The sequence below is a fragment of the Rhinolophus hipposideros genome, assembly GCF_964194185.1.
Source record: "Rhinolophus hipposideros genome assembly, chromosome: 1".
Classification (NCBI taxonomy): Eukaryota; Metazoa; Chordata; class Mammalia; order Chiroptera; family Rhinolophidae; genus Rhinolophus; species Rhinolophus hipposideros.
The window spans coordinates 109956159-109977652 of record NC_138047.1 but is presented as its reverse complement, the minus strand read 5'-3'; the positions used below and the strand labels follow the sequence as shown (position 1 = coordinate 109977652).

At 60.2% G+C, this 21494-nt stretch overlaps 1 protein-coding gene across 1 annotated transcript; it reads right to left on the bottom strand.

Annotated features, from left to right (window-relative positions):
- Positions 1–2574: 2574 nt before the first annotated feature.
- MXD4 (MAX dimerization protein 4) lies at positions 2575–17716 on the bottom strand. The gene is made up of 6 exons (XM_081056993.1): positions 17506–17716; positions 17299–17398; positions 13722–13751; positions 7666–7780; positions 6393–6555; positions 2575–5973 (listed from the first exon to the last, which is right to left on the bottom strand). Exons 1-6 carry the CDS (start codon positions 17567–17569, stop codon positions 5816–5818), a joined length of 630 nt encoding a protein of 209 aa, XP_080913119.1. The 5' UTR covers positions 17570–17716; the 3' UTR covers positions 2575–5815.
- Between the last annotated feature and the right edge of the window lie 3778 nt (positions 17717–21494).

The window sequence follows — 21494 nt, the reverse complement described above, 5'->3', positions numbered from 1 at the left end:
CAAAACAAACCCCACAAAAAAAAACACATAAAAATATAAAGTAAAAATCACTATGGTATTGTCTCCCAGAGTACAAATGACAAACACAATAGGTTCAACTATACAGACTTGGAAATTTTTCTTTGAAAAGTTGACTTACTAGGGCATTTCTGCTCTTGAGATTGCATTTGGAATTTAAGAAAGCAAATATGTTACATTTACTTCCAGGACAAGCTCCTTCCTCCTATCAAGGTCATATAGGGTTTTAATGGGGTACTTGCAGAGTCAAAAGAGAAAGGGAACTGGGGGATGAACCTCCCCCAGAAAGCCCAGGAGAATGGAGTGGAGGAAATAGACCTAAACAGAGAGCTGGAAGCTTCACGTGGTTTTGTTTTCTTTTTCTCTTTTTCTCCTTCCTGCAGGAATCTTTTTCTCCCACTGATATTAAAATGTACTTAAGGTTTTAGACGATGTTTTTTACATGTGTTTAAACTGTAGTCTGATGTTGAAGATCATTTGTTTGTAGCTGTACTTTCAGTGATGTAGCTGTACTTTTCAGTGATGGTGGCTGGACTCCATTCTTCAAGCAGTGGGGACTGGGGGCCGCTTCCCAGCAGAGGAGTGACAAGAGAGTTATGTTAGCAGCTTGATTCTGCAGGGACAAAAGTGACAAAAGGTGGCAAGACACAGATGAAGGGAGGCTCCAATGCACTGGGGAGAGGAGGAACGAGCTGGCTCAGGGTACCCAGGGCAGAAAGCCTCCCTGAGGGCAGAAGCCTGGGGCCTGCTGGCCAGAGAAGCCTGGATGACTCCAGGTTTCCAACTGAGCAAGAAAGTGGCACTCCTTTTCATCCTTCCTATTCTGAAGAAAGCAGAAGATAAGGCTTGTACTGCGGGGTTGGAGGAGAGTGGGTGAAGAGTGAGTCTGTCTTCCATCATGTTGACACTCAGGTGGCAAAGGTGAAAACTCAGTCCTCAAACTCCGGAGCTCACCAAAATGGCCCTAAGGGTTGGGGGGTGCGGAAAGTGGTAGCAGAGGGGCTTGGGAGGGGGGATGCACTCTCAAAAAGAGCCTTTGAACAGGCTGAGAAGAAGGCAGGGAAGCACGAGGAATTGAGAGCCACTTGGAGCTAAACAGGCCAAGTGGCATGATCCCATTCGCATTCTGGAAAGATCCCTGTGGGGCCAGGGTGTCCTGGGGGCCTGGCCTGGCTCAGGACTGGGAATGAAGGAAAGGAAACAATGCTGCTGATTAGCCCAGATGAGACCAGCCCCCAATTTGGGTGGCCATAATCCCAATAAAAATGTGATGGGAAGGGGCACCGGAGACTCAGGGCCTGCTTCCCAGAGGGGGCTGCAAGCTGAGCCGAGAGCTGAGGATGAGGTGCTGGGTGCTGAGGGCAGCAAAGGCAGGAGTGTGTTGAGTTGAAGGTATAGGAGTGGATGAACAAACCAAGGCACCCGGAGCTGACGGGGGCAACAAGACTACCCGAGCTTATTCTTGCTGCCAAGAAGACAGAGGCAGGTGTCCCATTTTGGAGCGCGCTTGCTAGGCCTAGAAGGTGGGGGTGGAATGTAGCGAGAGGGGCTTCCCAGAGGACCAGGGTCAGACCTTTTGGTGGGTGACCTGGGGAAGGTGGGTACCTTCCCTGAGCTTGTTTCCTGCCTGTGACATGGGCTAGTGTGAGTGTGTCAGGTCCTAATTGCCTCAGGGCTTAGCACAGCTCCTGCAGCCCTCAGGCCTCAGTAAGTAGTGGTGATTTTAAGTCAGTAACATTTGGAATTCAAATGGCCCCCCCTTTACATTCCCAGTAGGAAGTCCCCTGTGTTCTAGGGGTGCCCCCATTGGGAGTCACAGGCTCCAGAGGCCAGCGTACTGCTGCCCACTGCTCCCTGAGGGAGGAGCAACTCAGATCCTCTCCCACAGACACTCTCAATCCTTCTGCAGGTCCCTGCAAGCCATAGCCAGTGTGCTGTGGCCCCATGTCCAGCGTGGCAGCCCTGGTCTCCCAGGACAGCCCATCACTCCAAGTGGGCATTTCCTTCCTGTTAACTGCTGGGGCTGCGCTGGCTGTTCCACACCCCTCCCCACACCACAGGTCCTGATGGCAGGAGGCAGAGGCCATGCCTAGGACATTCTGGGGACACTGAGGACAGGTCCAGGGAGGGTTTCTCAGAGAACCAGCAGCCACTGTATGGGACGGCACATGGAGGCAGGCCAAGGGCACCCACCAAGGGCACCTGGCTGGCATGGAGTGCCCTAAGGGCCAAGCTGTCTTCATGAGGCAGTGCCCAGCCGCAGGGCCAGAGGCAGCCTGAGTGCCAGCAGAAGAGCTTCTGGTTGGCAAACAGGCATGTGTATGTGGGGGGCTGTGGGGGTTCCACCTTCATTCAGCTCCAGGTGTGACCGAAGGTTCTCAGTGGTGGCCAGCCAGCAGGTGCCGGAGGACCACGACCATCGACCGGGTGTCCCAGAAAGCAAAGACATGGGTGGGGCAGCAAGGCTCCAAAAGCGGCCAGTTGGCTCAGGCTCCCTACAGAGGCCAAGGGGAGGAGTCAAACACAGTGATGGAAAGAACTGGAAGCCAGAGGGGTGAGGTATAAAAATCTGTATTTATATTACAAAGACAGAAGGTACAGCACAGCCCCTCCCTGGGAGCAGGCGGGTGGGTGGCCCATCTCTCTCCAGGGAGGATCTTGTAATGTGCCCACGTGGCCAGCACCAGGTCCCCTGGGCGGCCCCCGACTCTGGCACGGAACCTGCCTTAGTGCCCTAGACGTGGCCCAGGGTCAGAGTCCTGTGTGCACAGCAGTGGGGAGGGGACCCCAGGGTAGCCGGCCCAGAAATACGCAGGGGGTAGGGAGTGGGGGCAGTCTGCCTCACCCAGCAGATAGGGTTGTCTGGGGCAGGAAAACAGGGCAGGGCCCTCAGGGCCATAGTTGGGTGTGGGGCTCCATCTGCCCAGGAAAGCAGGCTTGGGCACCATGCCTCCAACACCAATCTGCAGAAACAGGGCCAGGGCTCTAAGGAGGAGCCTTCCTGCAGCCTCCCCAGCCAGCTGGGCCTACACCAGCTTGGTGTGACCTGGAGTGCGGGTCACCTTCCGATGACGGTGGAGACCCAAACCTGAGCCTGCTACAGTGGCACACACAGGCGAGAGGGCACAGGGAGAGAGGGTGCTGTCTGGTCCCTTGCTTTCTACAGACCCGACAGCTCAGGGGTGCTCTTAGCAATCCATCCACTGGATCCCCATGGCCACCAGTGACAGCCAACTTGTGCAAATGGCAGGAGCTGGACGGAGGGGGAATGGACGTGTAAGTGCTAGCACCACAACCTGTCCCCGAGGCACCCCTCACATTTCTGCTGTGTGGGGAGGTCATCTGGGACCACAGCACCCCGGGTGGCCAGTGAGGCCACCTCTCCGGCCCATATGGGAACCATGGCCTGAAAATCCACAGTGGAGCTGCCAGTATGGTCAGTTGAAGGCCAAGGCTGGTCACAGGGTAGGATTCTGCCGGCCGGGGGTGTTGGGGGGTGGGGTGGGGAGCTGCTGCTGTAAGATGCCTGGACCTGTGAATCCTAAAGCAGGCCCTTACTGCAGGTATTCCTGCCCTGCTCATGGTATGGGGAACACTCAGTGGACATGCTCAGGCAGACAGGGCCCCTGGGACCCCTGTGCAGCTAGAAGGAGGCGCCAACAGAACAGTTTCCTTACAAGCACCAGCAAGAGGTGTGGACAATCTCCCGAGCTCCTCCGAGCACTGCCCCCACAGGCCTGCTCGTCACCTGCCATCCTGAGCCCACACAGGGCAGGTTCTGGGCCAGAGCTATTTTCAGGGGTTAGGCCACCTACCCTGGGGTGTCTCGGCATGGCTGAAAATAAACACGATCTGGAAATGGGTTACAATGCTCTAGAGAGGGAGCCAGACACTGCTGGATCAGCCCACTCCCCGAATATTGCTTACTGCAATATGTGGTCCCTGGAACAAGGACTTGGGAACTAAAGGCCAGAAGCTTCCTAATGCCCGGGACTGACCACCCAGGGTGTGCTGTTTTCATCAGCTGCCAATGTCTGAAATCTAGAGCCCTCTCCCCCCAGCCTGGGGAGCAGGGAGAGTTCAAGCTGGGTACAGGTGGGAACCTATTTCTCTGGTTAGCAGCCCCTCCCCTCACCCCACAAGGAGGCCAGGCTGCATAGCAGGTTCCCACAAGCTGCTGGGGACATGACATTGTCTGTCAGTGACTGGGTCATGGTTCCTCCTGCCAAGTGAAAGAAAGCAGCCCCACTGCCCAGTGTAGCCCCTGACCTGGCCCTGTAATCTCTCACTCCCAGGAAGTTGTAGATGCTGGGAGAGACTGTCCCATGGGCAGAAGGCGTGGAGGGCATCCCGTAAGCCACGAGGGAGATGCTGGTGGTGTGGTTGGGGTGGGGCCAGACATGGGACACAAGGCACACTTGGACGATGGTGACAAACAGATGAGTCCCTGAGACGCTGGGTCGCTCCCACCCCTTAGCAAACAAGGACGCAACAATGCTAGGAAAATAGAGTACAAAAATCTCGTACAGGAAATAGAAGCGGCAGCACACGCTGACGGCACTCAGCGGGAGGCTTTGGAGCTGTTTTCTCTTCTTAAAAACGTTTCTTTTGTTTTTTGGGAAAGCATCTCTCCCAGGAGCCCTGCTCTGGGCTGCTAGGCAGGCAGTGCAGCCATTTTTTATTTATTTATTTATTTATTTTAAAGGGATGAGAAAGCCCCTGAGGACCCAGTTGCTTTACCTCTCCAGCCCCTGCGACACCTCAGCCCCTGCTGGGAAGAGAAGCCCCCTTCCTTGTGCAGACTGGGCAGGTGACCAGGGGTGGGAGGGGGAGCCAGGCACAGGCCAGGGGCCAGAGTTTGCCCAGAGGACCAATGAAGGCCAACCACCCCTGGACATGTGCCCTCTGGTTCCCAGGGACCGCTGGGTCTGGTGACCCTGTGTGTCTGCATGTGTGTGCGGGCAGGTGTGCCTAGGCGTGTATGTGTGTACATCTGAGGGAACTAACAGAGCAGAAGCTGCCTAGCTGGGTGTGGGACGGCCTGGCCTGCCCCAGGAGCCCAGCCCTGACTCCTGACACCCATGGGGTGCAAAAGCCCCTCCCCACCCTCCTGCCCCAGGGTGCTCACCCGTGGCCCGCCCTTCATGGATCCCTTTGTCCATGCTTCAGGAGCCTAGATGGGCAGATGGACGGATGGAGAGCCACTCCCTTCCTTCCTTCCTTCCTTCCTTCCTTCCTTCCTTCCTTCCTTCCTTCCTTCCTTCCTTCCTTCCTTCCTTCCTTCCTTCCTTCCTTCCTTCCTTCCTTCCTTCCTTCCTTCCTTCCTTCCTTCCTTCCTTCCTTCCTTCCTTCCTTCCTTCCTTCCTTCCTTCCTTCCTTCCTTCCTTCCTTCCTTCCTTCCTTCTTTCCTGGGTCCACTCCTTTCTCCTGGGAGCCGGGATAGGGTCTGAGCTCCCACAGTGGTCATTAAGCCCCTTACACGGCGCCCGCCGAGGTTTGCAGCAATGATATTTAATACTTCTGGAATGATTAGGAATCTGAGAACAAACCGTGGGCGGCTACGCTGGGCTCCAGGATGTGGGAGCTGGACCCGCCCCCTGCAGGGGTCCCTGCCCAGCTGGCAGGGGCAGACGGCACAGTGCACCTTGACAGGCAGGCAGGCGGAGGTGGGCAGCCCAGGAGGTGGCTGGAGTTTCCAGAATGGCACAGCAGTGGGCCCAAGGAGAGGCTTGAGGGCTGGAGGGTTGATGCACTTGGCTGGATGGGCAGGCGGGCCATGGAGCAGAGACCACTGGGCCTACGAGAGGCCGGGGCAGCCAGGCCGCCGGCACGGGGGCCCATAGCCACCGTCGCTGCAGCCACCACTCTGCAGGCTGCAGTGGTCGTCCACGTCACTGCTGCTGCCAACACTGTCCAGCTCAGCGGGGCCAAACTCCATGCCCTCGACGTCCACTTCTGGGGAGAGCAGAGGGGAGGGGGTCAGGCACTGTGAGGGTGCCAGCGGGACTCCCTCCAAAGTTAGGGTCGTCTCTGCCTTTCGTGGAAGCAGAGGCTCTGGGTGGGGGTGCAGGAAAGATGGGGCTCCTGGTCTGCTGCTTGGTTAAGAACACAGCCCCTGAAGCACCATGCCAGGCTGGAGCCCAGCTCTGGCCCTCCTGTGGGCAGGTCACCTTGCCCAACTCGTCCCATTATTTCTGTCACTGCACACAGAGTGCTTGGACGGTGCTGGGGGACACAGTGTCACACGGGAATGTGCTGCCCACTGCTGTTATCCGCCCCCTCCCTGGCCAACCCCACCTTCCCAGCTTCCCACCTAGGGGTTGCAGGAAGGAAGCACGTGCCCAGGTCTGTGAGGGCTGCCCCCACGTCCCCACCTTGCTCTGAGTCGTCGGTGGAGACAGCGGAGCCGGTGCTGTCCGTGCGCACGCGCTCCAAGCTCTGCACTGACAGCTGCTCCAGGCGCCTCTTCAGGAAGCGGTGCTCCCGCTGCAGCTGCTCCTTGATGCTCAGTGCCCGGCGGTCCTGCTCCTCTAGTTTCTGGGGGGGTGGAAGCAAGCCGTGAGCCTGGGGGCTACCCTCAGACCCACACTGAGGCACTGAGGCCTGGGCGGCTTCCCCATCCCCAACATGGCCTGGGCCCAGGGCCACCGGGTGCCCAGTCCCTGTGGGCCCCAGAGGCTGGATACACCCCCACTGGGTTGTGACACTAGGCGCCACCTCCCAGCCCAGTGCTCTGTGTCTGCTGACCAGCTCCAGGAGGTCCACAGCCACCAGCCAGCTGGGCCAAGCCAAGTCACAAGTGGTCCTGAAGCCCTGGGACAGCGCTGCCCAGCTCTAGGCTGGCACCTCCTCCCAGAGGACAGCAGTGCCCATGCAGCTCTTCCCTGCACACACTGTGCCCACTGGCCTGTACCTGCCCACCTGGCCCCCTCGTCTTCTCCACAACTTCCTCTGCACTGAGACATTGGATGCTCTGGGAGGGCCCCAGAACATGGGCTGGGCCTCTCTTGAAACTCCTGCCACCCTGCCTAGGGATGCCCATACCTGTGCAGGCCCCAGAGGCCCTCCTGTAAGGGGACCGAGACCTGCCACGGTTGGCCCAAGTATCACCGGACCCCGAAAACAGCAAGTCTCAGTCTCAGACCTTGGGGGCCTGCCCCAGGCAATGTCTCACTTGGCCCACAGCCCACGGCCAGCCCCCCCACACCAGCCCTGCCCTCTGCCCCCTACTGCTGGGTGCCTGCTTCCCACTGGGCGCTCAGCATCAAAGGAACCTCACCCTCCTCGCCCCACTTCTCCTTCCAGGGGCTGCCCCTTCATAGCCCAGGGCTCCGGAGGGGAGTCTGTCACCCACCTCCACCTTCCCCAGCCCAGAACTGCCACCTCCCACCCCGACCCCCACCCAACACCCCACACCCACACCCACAGCACGTGCCTGTGGCCTCCCGACCCTCAACAGCTCTCGCGATTGCACCCCGCCCCTGCCTCGAGACACCCCCCCCAGGCCCGAGGTGCCCCTGCTGGGCAGCTCCCCACCCACCCTGCATCACTGGTCACCCCTGGGTACACAGGGCCAGACTGGGGTCAGCCGTGGCCGCTGGCCGGGCAGGGGTGGTGGGCAGGGGCGGTGGGCGCGGCCCTGCTCACCTTGATGTGTGTCTTGGCGCGCTTCAGGAGGCTCAGTGTGGTGTGGCGCGTGCTGTCGGGGCCCAGGGGCACCAGCTGCTTGAGCTGCTCCAGGTACAGTCTGAGTTTGGCTCGTCTGAAAGAGCCAGAGACAGAACCGTCAGGCCAGGCAGCCCAGCCCTCAAGGGCAGTGGCAATGGCGGCAGAGCAGGAGGGTGGGGGGTGCCAGCTCGACTCCTGCACAGACTTGCTGAGGGTCCCCTTCTGGAATTCCTTCCCATCTGGCTGGCAGCAACCCAGCCCTTGGAGCAGCCTGGCCCTCACAGCCCTCCAGATGTCCCAGCACAAGAAGAGGACCTATGGTGGGGGCCAGTGCGGCCCCCCAGAGGCTCCGCGTGCCACGGCCTGGCACTGCCCAAGAGCCTTAGCTTACCCTGCTGTCACCACCCTCCGCAGTGGAGTCTGGGGGCTGGAGTTACAACCCAGAGGAGGTGGGGGAGGTGCGGGGTGCTGGTAAGGCTGCTTTCAGAGATTCGGGCTCCTCAGACCAATTTACATTCCCTGCCTCACCAAGGGCAGGGTGCTCACTGGTCACTCTCGTCACCACAGAAACATGAGTCCATCCGGGTCACGGAGGGCCAACGACTGGCCCCTCCCACCCTGAGGCTGGTATCCCTTTGGAAACTACTTCTTTCCAGATTTTGTCCCCACGTCCACCCAGATGAATGCAATTTTTCCACAAAACTGGAACCATAAGACTCAGAAATGTCTGTTCACATAGGGGCCTCAGGCCTTGTGCCCTTGTACAAATGCTGCCTTTCCTGGCTCATCTTGTCTGGGGTGGGCAGGCGGGTAGAGACGGGGGGGGGGGGGGGGAGGCCAAAGCTCATCCCCAGAGCACACTCTGGCCACCAGGATGATGTGAAATCCGCCCGCCCAGCATCCCCAGGGAGTCAGAGCCCGTAGTCGGTTGAAGCTGTTTCTGCTCAGCTTAAGTTCCTACACGAGGACGGGGGGTGGGACTGCCCTGCTGAGGCCCGTGTGGGCACACACTCCCCCGAGGGAACACCAACACTGGTTGTCGCATCTTTTCATCTCCATTCCCTATGTTCCAAAGCCCCAGCAAAACCACAGTCTTGCTCAGCCTTAGAGACCCTGGGAGAAAGCAGGCAGGATGGCCACCTCCTCTGGAAGAGAGCACCCAGGGCCTGAAGGCAGTCCGAGTGCAACCCTGCCATGCAGAAAGGCTGACTGTGCTGCCACTCTGTGTGTGGGCTCAGTCTGTGTCCCACGTCCACGCAGCACCTGCCTGCTGACCAAGCATCTCCCCACCCAGCACCCTGGGTCCTGGAAGTTCTCCGGGTGAACCAAGTTAGGACATAGGCAGAGGCTGTGCTCAGCCTCGAGGCCATGAGGAGCTGAGACCTGAACTGCCTGGGCCCTGGGGACCTGCATGCGGAGGGTCCTGGGCTCTGCTTCAAGGCTGAAGGGTCTTCAGAGGCAAGCCCTCACCTCTACATGGCACAGTGCTGGGGAAGGGAACGTACTGCAGCGTCCGGAAGTCACACCTCTGGGTCCCAGGCCACTGCTCCATGACCCCCTGATCTCCCAGAGTCGGGGAACCTCAGCCTCCTCAGCCCGGTGCCCCGCTAAGGATGAGGCAACTAGGAGCAGAGCCCTGTGCTCCAGGAAGGGCTTGCTAATCAGGGACCGCCCACCACCCAGTCACAGTGAGGCCCCGTGTCCACTCATTCTACAGCAAATGGCAGTTCTTACAATCCACGTTTAATACATACTCAGTATGTGATCTCTGTGAGAAATCAGAGAACGCAAATCAGCAGGGGGAAAAAAGAATGAAAAGTACCCCAAATCCCACCACCCAGAGACAAGCAACGATATCACCATTCCAGTAAATTCTACATTTTTGCATCATGAATGTTAAGTGAAAAAAATTGGCATACAGAACCACGTATGTGACAAGTGACCCAATATTGTTTTAAAAAATAAAGCAGCAGACGCACACGAGAGACTCAACAGGACACAATGAAGAGCAGGAAGCATGCGTCTCCAGGTAAGGTGCTTGGCAACGTTTATTTCTTTGACTTTGTGCTTTTTTTTTTTTTTTTTTGTATTTTCCAGGTTTTCTATGCTAAAAAAAACCACATAATACTTTTACAATCAGAAAAAGACACATTTGTACAAGAAAGAAAAAACACAGCTAAAGACAAGTAACAGTGGAAAAATATTTGCAATACACATAAAAGACACACGGTTAGTATTCCTGACATTTTGTGCTCATACACATCAAAAATAAAGAGGAGTTTCTTGATGTGAAAACGGGCAAAGGACACAAACAGGCAAGATGCAGAACACAGACGGCGAGCCTAACACAGGACTGACTGCACCTCAGTTTCTAGGAAATGAAAACTCACTGAGGAGACAGGAGTTTGGGCGGGAATGAAAAGCAGTGACTGGTTCTCGGGCAGGCCAGTGCCTGGGTCCCTTCATGCTTCATGGGTGGACGGCAGTTCTGAAGGGCCATGGCAGCGACTCACACCCTGGACCCGCATTTCTACTTCTCAGTTTTGGTACCACAAAGCTACCCCCCAATATGCAAATGTCTGTGTACCCAACGTTCACTGCAGCACCGTCTGCGTTAACCAGAGAGCCAGGCTAAGAACCCGCAGCGCAGGCGCGAGTCCTGTGCTGGAATCAGCACGAGGAGGCAGAGGAGAGCCCAGGGACACAGGTGGGCAGTGCTCAGGAGGTGTCAGGTGCAAGGTCAAGTTAGGAAATAGCGGATAACAAGGTCTCGTTCTTATCCAAGTTAGTACCTGTGTGGAGGAGGATGCAGGCGTGGTCTCCCAGCTGCCTAGGATGGCTGGCGGGGGTTGGGGGGGGGCATAGGGGAAGTCCACGCATGTCCGTGATGTACATGAACGGTCTGCTTTGGAAATCATAAAGCAGACACTTCTCAAAAGACAAAGAGGCCGCCGGACCCTACTGTGTCATGTTTAATGCTGGACAACATGCCCACCCAGCCCCGGAAGAGATGGCTATGGGGCCCTCTGCAGGTCCCCACCCTCCTGAGCCCCCGTCCTGTGGGGAGTGGGCATCCCCAGGACCTCTCTGGGCTGGAGGGGTGCCAAGACCTTGCAGACCGGGGCTGTACTGGGCTCCCGCTAAGCCCTCCTCTGAGAAGGCTACATGGCCCCCGCCCCCCGCCAGAGCCCTGCGGTTGTCCCCAGCATCCCCAGGAACTTGGAAAGCCTACCACTGCCTGAAGAATCCCTGTGTGGACGCAGGAGGCAGAACCTGCCTCTGGGAATCACAGCACTCATGTTCAGAGCGGCTCTCGTGGCTGGCCACAGCCCAGCACTTGATACGGCCCTTCCCAGCGCCTCACCACAAGCCCCGCTCCCCGCAGGAGGGCCACTGAACACGCCTGGCCAGCCGGGCTGTCGCATTGGTGGCAAGGAAATGCTCTGGGGGGGGGGGGACAGGGAGCAAGAGTAGCCCCTTTCTCCCGTCCTGTTCACTTGCATTTTCTAGCTGTGAGGTTTACAAAGGCCACATGTGGCTTTATCGGGAGGGACCCACCCAGGACCTGGACAACCATCTCCATGCCGGGGAGAGGTATTGGGGGCCTGACTGATGCCTTGGGCTGGCCTTTGGGGTGGGCCTGCCACTCCAGGGGGCGCTGAGGGCCCCCTTCCCCCACACATGCAAAAGCTAAGGCCTGGAGCTGGGGAGGGGGTGGGTTCATCCTGTCAAGGAACATGTGACCTCCATGACCCCCAGGCCACTGGGTTCAGTAGGCAAGTATTCTTCTTAGCAGACCCGCTGGACCTGCTGTCTAGGAGGGAGGAGGGGAGGAGGGCCGGGCCAGGCTGGGGTGGCCTGGGGCTGACCAGCCCCCCCGCAGAGCAGTCCCTGCAGGCCCAATGTGGGCATGCCTTCAGGGCCTGCCTCCCTGGGGGCTGGCCGGTGACCCAGCCAGGTGCTTCCTTCCTTCCTCGGGACAGCACACAGCCCTTCCTGTGGCCAGCAGCCAGGAGCATCTGGCATTAGCACTGGGCAGCCACAGGTACAGCTATGACCAAGGTCCCTGCCAGGGTCCCAAGCTCCAGGTCTGTGGGTTCCTCAGGGCTGTCCATACCTGCCTATTGGCCAGCCAGGAGCAGAGACCCATGCACGGGGCTGGGGGCGGCCTAGAGACCAGGCTGCCCATCATCCTACCTCGTGTCCCAAAAGGTCCTCACAAGGTGCAGCCTAAAGGCGGACTCTGAGAGAAGACGGCTGAGGCCAAAGCCAGGGTCAAGGGGCAGTTGCAATGTTCCAAGCCTACCCCGTCCTTTGCTGAAGGGCTGTTATGCCCTTGCCACCAAGCTCCTTTAATGTCAACCTCTTTGTCTGCCCGTTTGAGAGGCACCATCCGCAGGAAGACTTCCCCAGAATACCCCATGTGCCTGCCCAAGCTCCTGGGTCCCCGTCAAGGCTTGTTGTCTCCTCCGGCCTGGCAGTGACCCAGGGCCTGCCTGGCTGTCTGGGCTCCTGCACCTGCCCCACCTCTGTGGCCTTGGAGCCCCTCAGACACACAGGGCCAGTCCAGGAAGTGCAGCTCCTCTAGAGAACACGGTGTTCTGTCCCTGGCCAGCACCCGCCCAGCAGAGGCCTGACCCCAGGGGAGCGGAAGTTGGCGCTGCCATGGGTGTAGATGTGCCTGTGGCAGGGGCAGGGGGGCTACACAGAGACCTGGCCAAGCTGCAGAGCAGGCTGGGAATGTTCAACTAGTATGCAGACCCGAAAGCAAGCGAGAGAGAGAGAGAGACAGAGAGAGACAGAGAGAGAGAGAGAGAGACAGAGAGAGACAGAGAGAGAGAGAGAGAGAGAGAGAGAGAGAAAGACAGAGACAGAGACAGAGAGAGACAGAGACAGAGAGACGGAGAGAGAGACAGAGAGAGAAAGAGAGACAGAGACAGAGAGAGGGGGAGAGAGAGAGAGAGACAGAAAAAGACATTCTCTGTCTCTCTCTCTCTCTCTCTCCAACCCAAGAAGGGAGGAAAGAGCTGGCCCATTTTGCAGATGGAGCAAAGGTCTGGAGAAAGCTTCTGGCCAGCATCCCTTGGGGATCATCCCTGGTCCTGGCATCGGGGTTCCTGTCTGTGGGGCCTCCATGCCCACCCACAGCTCCCACCGTCGCTGTGAGATCAGTCCTGACGCTACCTGGTCACAGGGGGTGAGCTTGCCAGTTCCTCGTCCCCACTGCTGAGCAGGCCCCAGGTCAGAGACCCTGTGGGCAGCGTGAGGCCTGCAGCCAGGCTGGGCCAGCCAGGGGAGGGATGCCCAGCAGCAGAGGACGTCAGGCCCGGGGTGACTGGGGCTGGAGCAAGAAGACTCCTCGGAGACCGTGCTGCCCTTCCTGCTTCTCACCAAGTGTGCCCTCCCCCAGGAGGACCCAGAGTGGACCTGGCACTGCAGCCAGTGGGTGGGCATGAAGTGGGTGTCCCTGGATCCTGCCCTGGGCCACAGCTTCCCATCTGGCCCACATGGCCTGGGACTGGCTGCGCACCACACTGCCCCTCGGACAAGGCTCTAGCAGGAGCTCCTTGGAAGGTGGGCCCCAGGGCGCAGGGGGCCCAGACCAAGAGAGCCGAACCATCCTGGTGGGAGGCCAGCATCCCGAAGGCTGAAGACTTGCTCCCAAAGGGGCTCAGATGCCCCAAAGTAGATGGATCTCCTCCTCTAGGGAGCTGGCCCTAACTGCCACACAGCACAATGGGCCCTATCCCAATTGCCCACCCACACCTGGCTCTGGACCACAGGCCATGCCCCCAGGCATGGGCCCCACCCCTGCCTCCCAGCATGGGAGTTCCTGAGAGGAGAGCCTGGCTCCTCCTTCAAGACTGACCCTTCCAAGATAAGGGCACAGCCTGGCAGCATGGTCAGCCATCCCCAGGACATACGAGGCGGAGGGTAGGGGGTGGCTGGCAGCAGCATCCCCTCAGCAGACCAGTGGGGGGACGTGTCGGGCAGCTCACACAGGGGACTGGAGGTGGGGGTAGGGGATCACTTACCTGTGCTTTTCTAGTTCATTGTGTGAAGACCTGTTTAGAGAGACAGAAAAACAGCTCACTCCACTGCCCACCAGTGCGCAGGAACGACGCTCGCTGGACTGACAGCCTGGCCCCTACAGACAGGGGCAGGAGGCCCTGGGCAGGGAGGGCTGGGGCACATGAGCAGCAGCCAAGTCAAAAAGCTGGGGAGACCTTGCACCAAGTGACAAGAACTAGAGACACAGACGTACAGCCATGTCCAGCGGTGCCCAGGGCTACCCAGCTCACCTAGTGAGACATGTGGGGGATAGGTCAGCAGGAAGGTCCAGGTCCCTTCCAGAGGGGTGGGCGACGCCCAAGGAGCCATGTTGGCCAGTCCCAGGCTGACCTACGCTGTGCTCCCAAGGCTACCTGGGCACTGAGCTGCCTGTCTTTGGTTCCCCACTCCCCGAGGCCAGTGGTGTCCTTGCAGCCACATGGAGTGGCACAGAGGGCAGCAGCAGGTGAGCAGACAGGCCAGGACTTCAGGACACAAGCAGTCCTGTCCCAGCATTGCCAGCCAGCGCACCATCCCCGGCGCCTCAGGTTCCCACACTTGCATGATCACAGCCCCTCAAACCAACGGACACCCAGGAACAGAGCAGCCCCAGCCCACGAGGGACCAGCCCGTAAGGGAGCCTCTGAGACATGGATGCTTCTTGGGCTGGTGGGCAGCGGGGAGATGAAGCTGGCCCTTATGCTTTCGTCCAGGTCATGGTCTGGCAGGAGTGGCTACCCTGGGCCCGAGCTCGGTCTCTGGCAGTGGCCCATCTGCGGCTCAAGCCCTGCCCATCTGGCCCATTCAGACAGGCCCCAGCCATTGCCCTATGGGACAGTGAGGTAGTGGGGCCAAGCTCCCACTTCCAGGTCACCCCCGCTCCCCAGGCCAGGCCAGGCCAGAGAGGGCTCCTAGGCCGCCAAGGCTGCCTCACATGAGAGCAGAGAACCAGGCTACCAAGTCCTGTGTCCCCCAACCCTCACCCCTTCCTGGAGCTTCTGTTGATCTCTGCCGGCCTGCCCTCACTCTCTCCTACTCCAGGAACTCAGGGTTAGGCGTCTCTCACCCCCACCCCTTGGGCCAGGGTGCCTCCCCATTCTGCCTGCCTCTGCCACCTGCCACGGTTTGTGGCCCGCCACAGCCAACTGGGGCCCAAAGCTTCCCTTCCTCCCAGCGGGGCAGCCGGCTCCTGGGCCGCCCTGTGTAGTCTCAGCACTGCATCCAGACTCAGGTACCAGGGGCCTCAGGGCCTGCTGGTCACGTGGGCTGGGCAAGGCGCCTCACAACCTCTGGCAGGGCCAGCCGGGGCTGGAGGGGCACAGCCATCAGGCTCCTCGCGGGCCTCAACTGCAGCCCGGTGGTGTGGGTCTGTAGGCCTGCCCACTTGTGAGGGATGTAGGAGTAAGCAAGTGTCCTTCAAGGGAGAGAAGCCCACCCACCCCCTCAGAGGCTGCGGAGGACCCCACCCTGCAGGGAGAAGAGCCCCTCCTGGCCCGGACACATGGGAGCCTTGGAGGGAGAGTCATCACACAGGTACCAGCAGCGCCTGTCATAGGCTATACTTCTCACAGTGGCCTCGGAAAAGGTGAAATGCTATGCTAAGTGTGTTCCTGGCATCACCTGGTTTGCCCCTCACTTCAACCCTTTGCGGTAGCTATTCTGCCCCCCCTGGCTCCAGGCCCTCCTGCTGAACAACTGCCCTGAAAGCCCTTGCTGGAGCCCTGGGCAGCCACTGGGGCTGCTCTCTCAGCCCACACACGTTGTCCTCCTGCCCTACTACCCTCCCCTCACCCTGGTCCCAGCTGTGCCCATCTTTTCCCTCAACTTGGTGGGACACAAAAACCTTGCAAGTGTGGGGCTGTCCTGCCCAGTCAGAGCCCCAGGTCCTCCGGTCCCTGCTCTGCCCTCGCCCCTGGTCTGGGCTGGCTGAGGCCCAGCTGGGCCAGGACAGCCTCAAGGGGCGTCTCTGTGAGCCTGGGGTGGCTTGGGCACTGGGGGAGTCGGGCTGTGCCCACAGGAGCAGCAGCTTGGTGCACTCCAGCCTGGGAGACCCTCTCAGACCCTCCCAGTGCCTCAGGGTCTCCATCCCGGCAGAACGTAGAGGACCAGGACCCCACTCGGAAAAGCAGCCCCGAGGTGGGAGGGTGGCCTGGGCAAGTAGTTCAATCTTTCTCTGCCTGGGTTTCCTCAGTCCTAAAATGGAGATAAAAATAACGGCTCCTTCCCGGGGTTAGGTGAATATTAGTTAGCATGTGTGTGAAACAGTATGTAGAAAGTACTCACACAGCCTTAGCTGTGATTCTGGTTATCTGCTTTGGGTACGCCATGCCACGGAAGTCCAAGATCACGTCTGGGAGTTTCCCATGGGTGGCATGGCACTTGGGACACTGAGAGCCAACAGCAGGGGCCTGGCTAGCTCACTGAAGAGGCCTGAGGCAATGGTGTCCCCCCCACACCCCCATGCATGTCCTTTCCCAAACTGTCCCCAGTAGGGGACCAGGGGCCAGGACTCAGAAGCATGTCCAAGCCAGGGCAGATGGAGACAAACAATTCCTTGCCAGGCCCAGGGCGCCAGGACGTCACAGGAGATGAGTCCTTGTGCCAGCCTTTCTGTTTCCCAAGAACAGGCAGGCCACAGGAATGAACCACACCCTCTGCCAAGGGGCCCCAAAGCCCCCCAAAGTGCAGCTCCCAGCCTGATGACAGACCTTGTCTGGGCCAAAGTGGGCCCTGGGCAGTGTCAGGTGTCCTCTGGTCCTCCTGGCAGCCAGGAGAGTGGAACCCCACGGGAGCCCTAGCTGAGGGTCCCCACTCCCCACCCAGGGCTGTGCACCCCTTCTTCTGCAACCTGAGTGGAGGCCAGAACTGCAGCATAGCACCCTGCCCCCTCTTTCTCTGCCCCCTTAAAAAGGGTCCCCTGTCCCAAAGAAGGAGACCCCTACACTTGTCACCAGTTTCACTTGTGTCAGGAGGCGGGCAGGAGCGTGAGCACCGTGAAGGAGTGGAGGCCCAGGGCAGGGCCTCTGTGCGCCTTCTTTGTCCAGGCCACTGGGGGTGGGGGTGGGGGTGAGGGTGGGGGTGGGGGAGATCAGCCTAGCAGCAGGGCTCGCCCCTAGGACACAGTCGGAGAGATGCGGCCCACCCAACCACCTGCGGCAAGCTGAGACCAGGAAGGGTAACCCCACGTTGCTCTGCACCAAGCCTCAGTCTCCCCAGACCCAAGGGGCACCGGCCAACACCCACTGACAACTTTTTTCCTGCCCAGAAAAGTCCAGAACAACTTGGGGGCGGGGAGCCGCTGCGGGAGGAGACCCCGGACAGCGGGGCTGTACGCGTGGCACTGTTTACGCGAGAGGCCGAGGAGGCGCGGCCCGCAGGAAGATGGCGACGGCGCGGGCGGGGCCGGGCGGGCGGGGCTGCGGCCGCGGCCCCGGCGTGCCTCCTCCTCCAGGCTGGCCGCCGGGGCGCACGGCGGAGGCCCGGCTGCGGGCCGGGGATCCGAGTCGAGGGAGGGCAGTCGGGGGGAAGGAAGGCCAGGGCCGGCCGCGCGAGGGGCGGTACCTGTTGTTCGGGGCCTTGCGCACCAGGCCGGCCGCCTTTGTTTTCTTCCTGGCGAAGTCGCCGTCGAAGGGCAGCACCGAGGCGTAGCCGTGCTCGGCCTCTGCGGACAGACGGTGCGGTCAGCGGGCCCTGTCCCGGTCCCGGCCCCGCCGCTGCCAGCCCGCCCGCCCTCCCGCGGCCCGGCGCACAAAGGGGCGCGGGCGCTACCTCGGTCCCTGCGCTCCAGGTACTCAGCCGCCTCCAGCAGGATCAACAAGGAGTTCAGCTCCATCCTCCGGCCCGCCCTTGCGCTCCGGGACGGCGGCGGCCGCTGCCCGGCCCACTCCGGCCGGCTCCGCTCGCCGCCTGCCCCGCGCGCCCGGCGGCCCCACTGCCCCGACTCCCGCGGACTCCCTGTGCGCTCGGCCGCCACCCTCCGCCTCCGGTCCTCAAATTGACACTTATGGGCGAGCGGCGGCCGGCACAGCCAATGGGGACCAGTACTCGGGCTCCGGGGGCGGACGTTGGCCCCAGTCAGGCCAATCGGAACCGGCCGAACGCCTCGGGCCGGGCCGAGAATGTTGACAGATGCGATGCTCGGTTGGGATAGGCCCGCCGCGCTAGTAACAATTTAGAAGCCCAAGCTTAGCAACAGCACGTGGTGGCCCGGCCCCCGCGCTAGCTGACTGGCGGCCGGCGTGCATGTTAAGTAGGCGCCGCACGCCGATTGGCCCAGAGCGGTCTATGTAAAATAGGCACCGCGGACCAATGGCTGGCTGCGAGGCTCGCGGCCAATGAGGACGCCGCGGCCGGACGCGTTGCCGAGAGGAAGCTGAGCGCGGTGGGACTGCCGGACGCCCGGCCCTGCGCGAGGGCCCGTTAGGGCGCCGGGAGCGGCTGGCGCGCCTCTCTGCTCCCAGGTCTGCACACAGAGAGAGGGAACCTCTTGCCCCTGAGCCATCTGCAGCACTGGCTCCGCGGGAGCCCCGGGCCTGGCGGTGTCCGTGGTGGTCTCGCGTAGGGCTGCAAAACGACACCCCTTCCCGGGACACGGAGTGATTGCAGGAGAGCCCGGGGCTTGGAAGAGGGGCGCAGACAGTCTGAGCCGAAAAGCCAACCCTCCTTGAGGATCTCAGCTGGGAAGCTGAGGCCGGGTGGGTGTCTCTCTCAGACCTGTCTGGCGGACCTGAAGGAGGGGCTCTAGGCCTAGAGAAGCGGGGCAAAGATTTGCCCACACAGCCTGGAGGGGCTCCCACGCGTGGAAGGCTGCGTGCTCCTGTCGGGTCGGAATGGTGAGGACTTTCGGAGGGGCAGGCGCTGGTGCCCCCTGGCCAAGGGAGCACGTTCTGGGGAAGAGAGGTGCACTCCGTGGGAAGGGAGACAGCATCTCAAGCTCCCAGCTGGCCGGTGGCCTGGCAGCCCCTGCCCCGAAGATGGCCCCATAGGAGCAGGGACTGGCAGCCCGGGGGCAGCCGCAGACTGGCCTCAGTCACCCTTGATCTTCCCTGTCACTGGTTATTAAGATTGGTGGCTGGGCAGCTCTTGAGGATGGGACCAGCTGGCTGGAGAGTGGGGGATAAGGTGGCTGGATTCCCCACAGAAGTTCTAAATTGGGGAGTTGGGGAGGGAGCACTGCTGCAGCCAACAAAACATAACAAAAACTACAAAAAACCTTGTGTGTTTCTGCATCCCCGATTTGCAGATAAGGAAACTGGGAATCCTGAGGTTTAGGGGTTCCCCAGAGTCTCCCGGAAGTCCCCGTGGAATGGACATTAGTGCTCCCATTTGTGTGACGCAGGGCTGGTGACACAGGAGTGCAGAGACCAGGCCACCTCCTGACCCAGCATGCCTTGCTGGGTGGGCGCCACAGCTGTGTGATCTGAGAAATAGGGTTCGGAACAGAACGTGTGCCCCGCAGAGGGGCAGAACCCGTGGGGAGCTTTGGCCACTGCCCTCAGACAGCCCTGCACGGACATTAAAACAACCCCTTGATGTTAAGGCCGTGCTTCCTGCTCCTGCCTGACAGCTGCCCCAGGGCCAGGGCAGAGCCCCTCACGAGAGCTGGGTGCAGTGGCTCTCCAGGTTAGTCTGCAGGGCTGCTCCGGATGCAGAGTAAAGGAGGGCGCCCAACTCTGGGGAGGGCAGGTGCGTTCTTGGCTTTGGGGTATAGGAGGTGGACCCTGGCTCAGCACCCGCTCATCACCCCATCCCTGCTGATGTGAAGGGTGGGTTGCTGGCCTCAGGCCTAAAGCAGCACCTAGCCCTGCATGGGTGCACGTGCCCCATGCCCACCCTCCTTCCAGGGGTGGTGTGAGGTGCACCCTGCGCCACAGCAGGCAGCTCAGGTGACCAGGGGTGACTGTGGGAGCTGTGTGCCTGCTGTCTCCCAGCCTGAGAGCAAAGGGGTTGGCCCCCACCTTACCTCCATTTGCATCTAGGCCATTTCGGGGATCCCTTCCCCAGCCACACCAGGTGCCCGAGGGGCTCCGCACCACCTCTGAGTGTGGGCACACTGCACCACAGAGAGTAGGGGTGCAAGAGGGATGGGAGGACTGTGTGAACAAGGGGCTGGGAAGAAGGGCGGGGGGCCTGGTGCAGGCAGATGCGTCTGGGTCTCAGGCTGTCAGGTGCGGTGCTGCCTCTAGGCCCAGTTCTGTAGGGCACAGCTCCAGCAGGTACCCAGCACCTCCTCCAGGGAACCTTCCCTGAGCCCAGGCCAGGCCAGCTGCCTCCTCACCTGCCTCCCTTTCCTATTCCTGCTCAGCCTTGCCTGCCCCTTATCTAGTGCAGGGACCTGTCCCAGTAGGAACCAGCAAAGTCCATGCCCAGGGAGAGGAGGCAGACACCTCAGAGGAGGCAGACACCTCAGGCCCCCCCACCTGGAAGCCCAGCCCTCCATCCTTATCTCCATTTAGAGTCCAAGAGGGGGCCCAGCCCTGGGTGGGGGCTGGAATCCAGCAGCCCACAGCCTGCCTCTCCTCAGAACCCTGGGATGGCCGGTTTGGACAGCTCCCTGCAGGCAAGTCTGCGGGGCCTGGGGACAGAGAGCCTAGCATTGGCTCCCGTGCTGAGATGCCTGGTGGGTTCCAGGACCAGGGGAGACTCCTGGGGAGCTCCTATTATGGGTCCCTTCCGCAAAGCCACTCTGGATTCTATTCTGGCGACAACACCTTGGCCAAGTCACTTAATGTCTCTGAGCCTCAGTTTCCCCAGCTATAAAATGCAGTTGACAGTACTTGCTGCTTGGGAAGATGGGGTACCCTGAGGAATGCATGGGCAGCTGCAGGCTCAGCACAAAGGGAGGTGGCAGGAATAAACATCAGCCCCAAATCAGCAAGTGCTTCTAACGCAGGGCCTGCCCAGTCGCCGTCGATCAGTATCAGAATCATGGTCAAACCTGGGGTGGTGATGGCTGCTCAAGCTGGCCCACCGTGGGCAGCAGACAGGCCTCTGAGCATTCCAGGGTCTTCAAGAAGTTTAACACTCAGGAAAAAAATGTCTCCAGAATACGATAAGAAGACAGGATCCAAAATCAAGATGTGGTTAAATGTCTGCATAACCTAACATAATGCCAAAGTGGAGGCTTCCTAGTTTCAGGCAGGATGCCCTGAGGTCCTGAGCCCAGGAAACTCACCCCCAACTTCCCATCCCAGGGTCCCGGTCATCCAGCTGCTTCTACACCCAAAGGGCAGCAGGTTGGGCTCTGGCGAGGCTGACTTGAGCTGCCTCCGTCAGAGGGTGCAGAGGCCTTTCAGGTCACAGGGTCCTGAGTAATGGGGTTGGGCGACAGTAAGATCACAGCTGTCACTGTGGCTAAGCTGTGTTACTGCCTTTGATGGAGCTGAAGTCCCAACAGTGGGGACCCTGGCCTCTGCCCCACCAACTCTTCCCTTCGAGATGTCTAAACCACCAATCTGAATGTGTCCCCCCTGCTCAGAGCTCTGCCATGACTCGCCATTGCCCTCATGGAATTTGGTGCCTTATTCTCCATCTGTGTTCCCCCCACCCCACTGGGAGCATCACCATTTCTCAAAGTCTCAGGGCTGTTTGAGAAATGCCCTGAGCTCTGGCACCCCATTTTCCACAGACACACTGCTCACCTCCCAGGGCCCAGCCAGCTCAGTCAGCTCCAATGGCCCCTGACCTGCAGACCCCCACGGGCAGGCAGGTCTGGAGTGTCTGGGTACCCATCTTTGCCCAGTTCAGGTGCAGGCCCC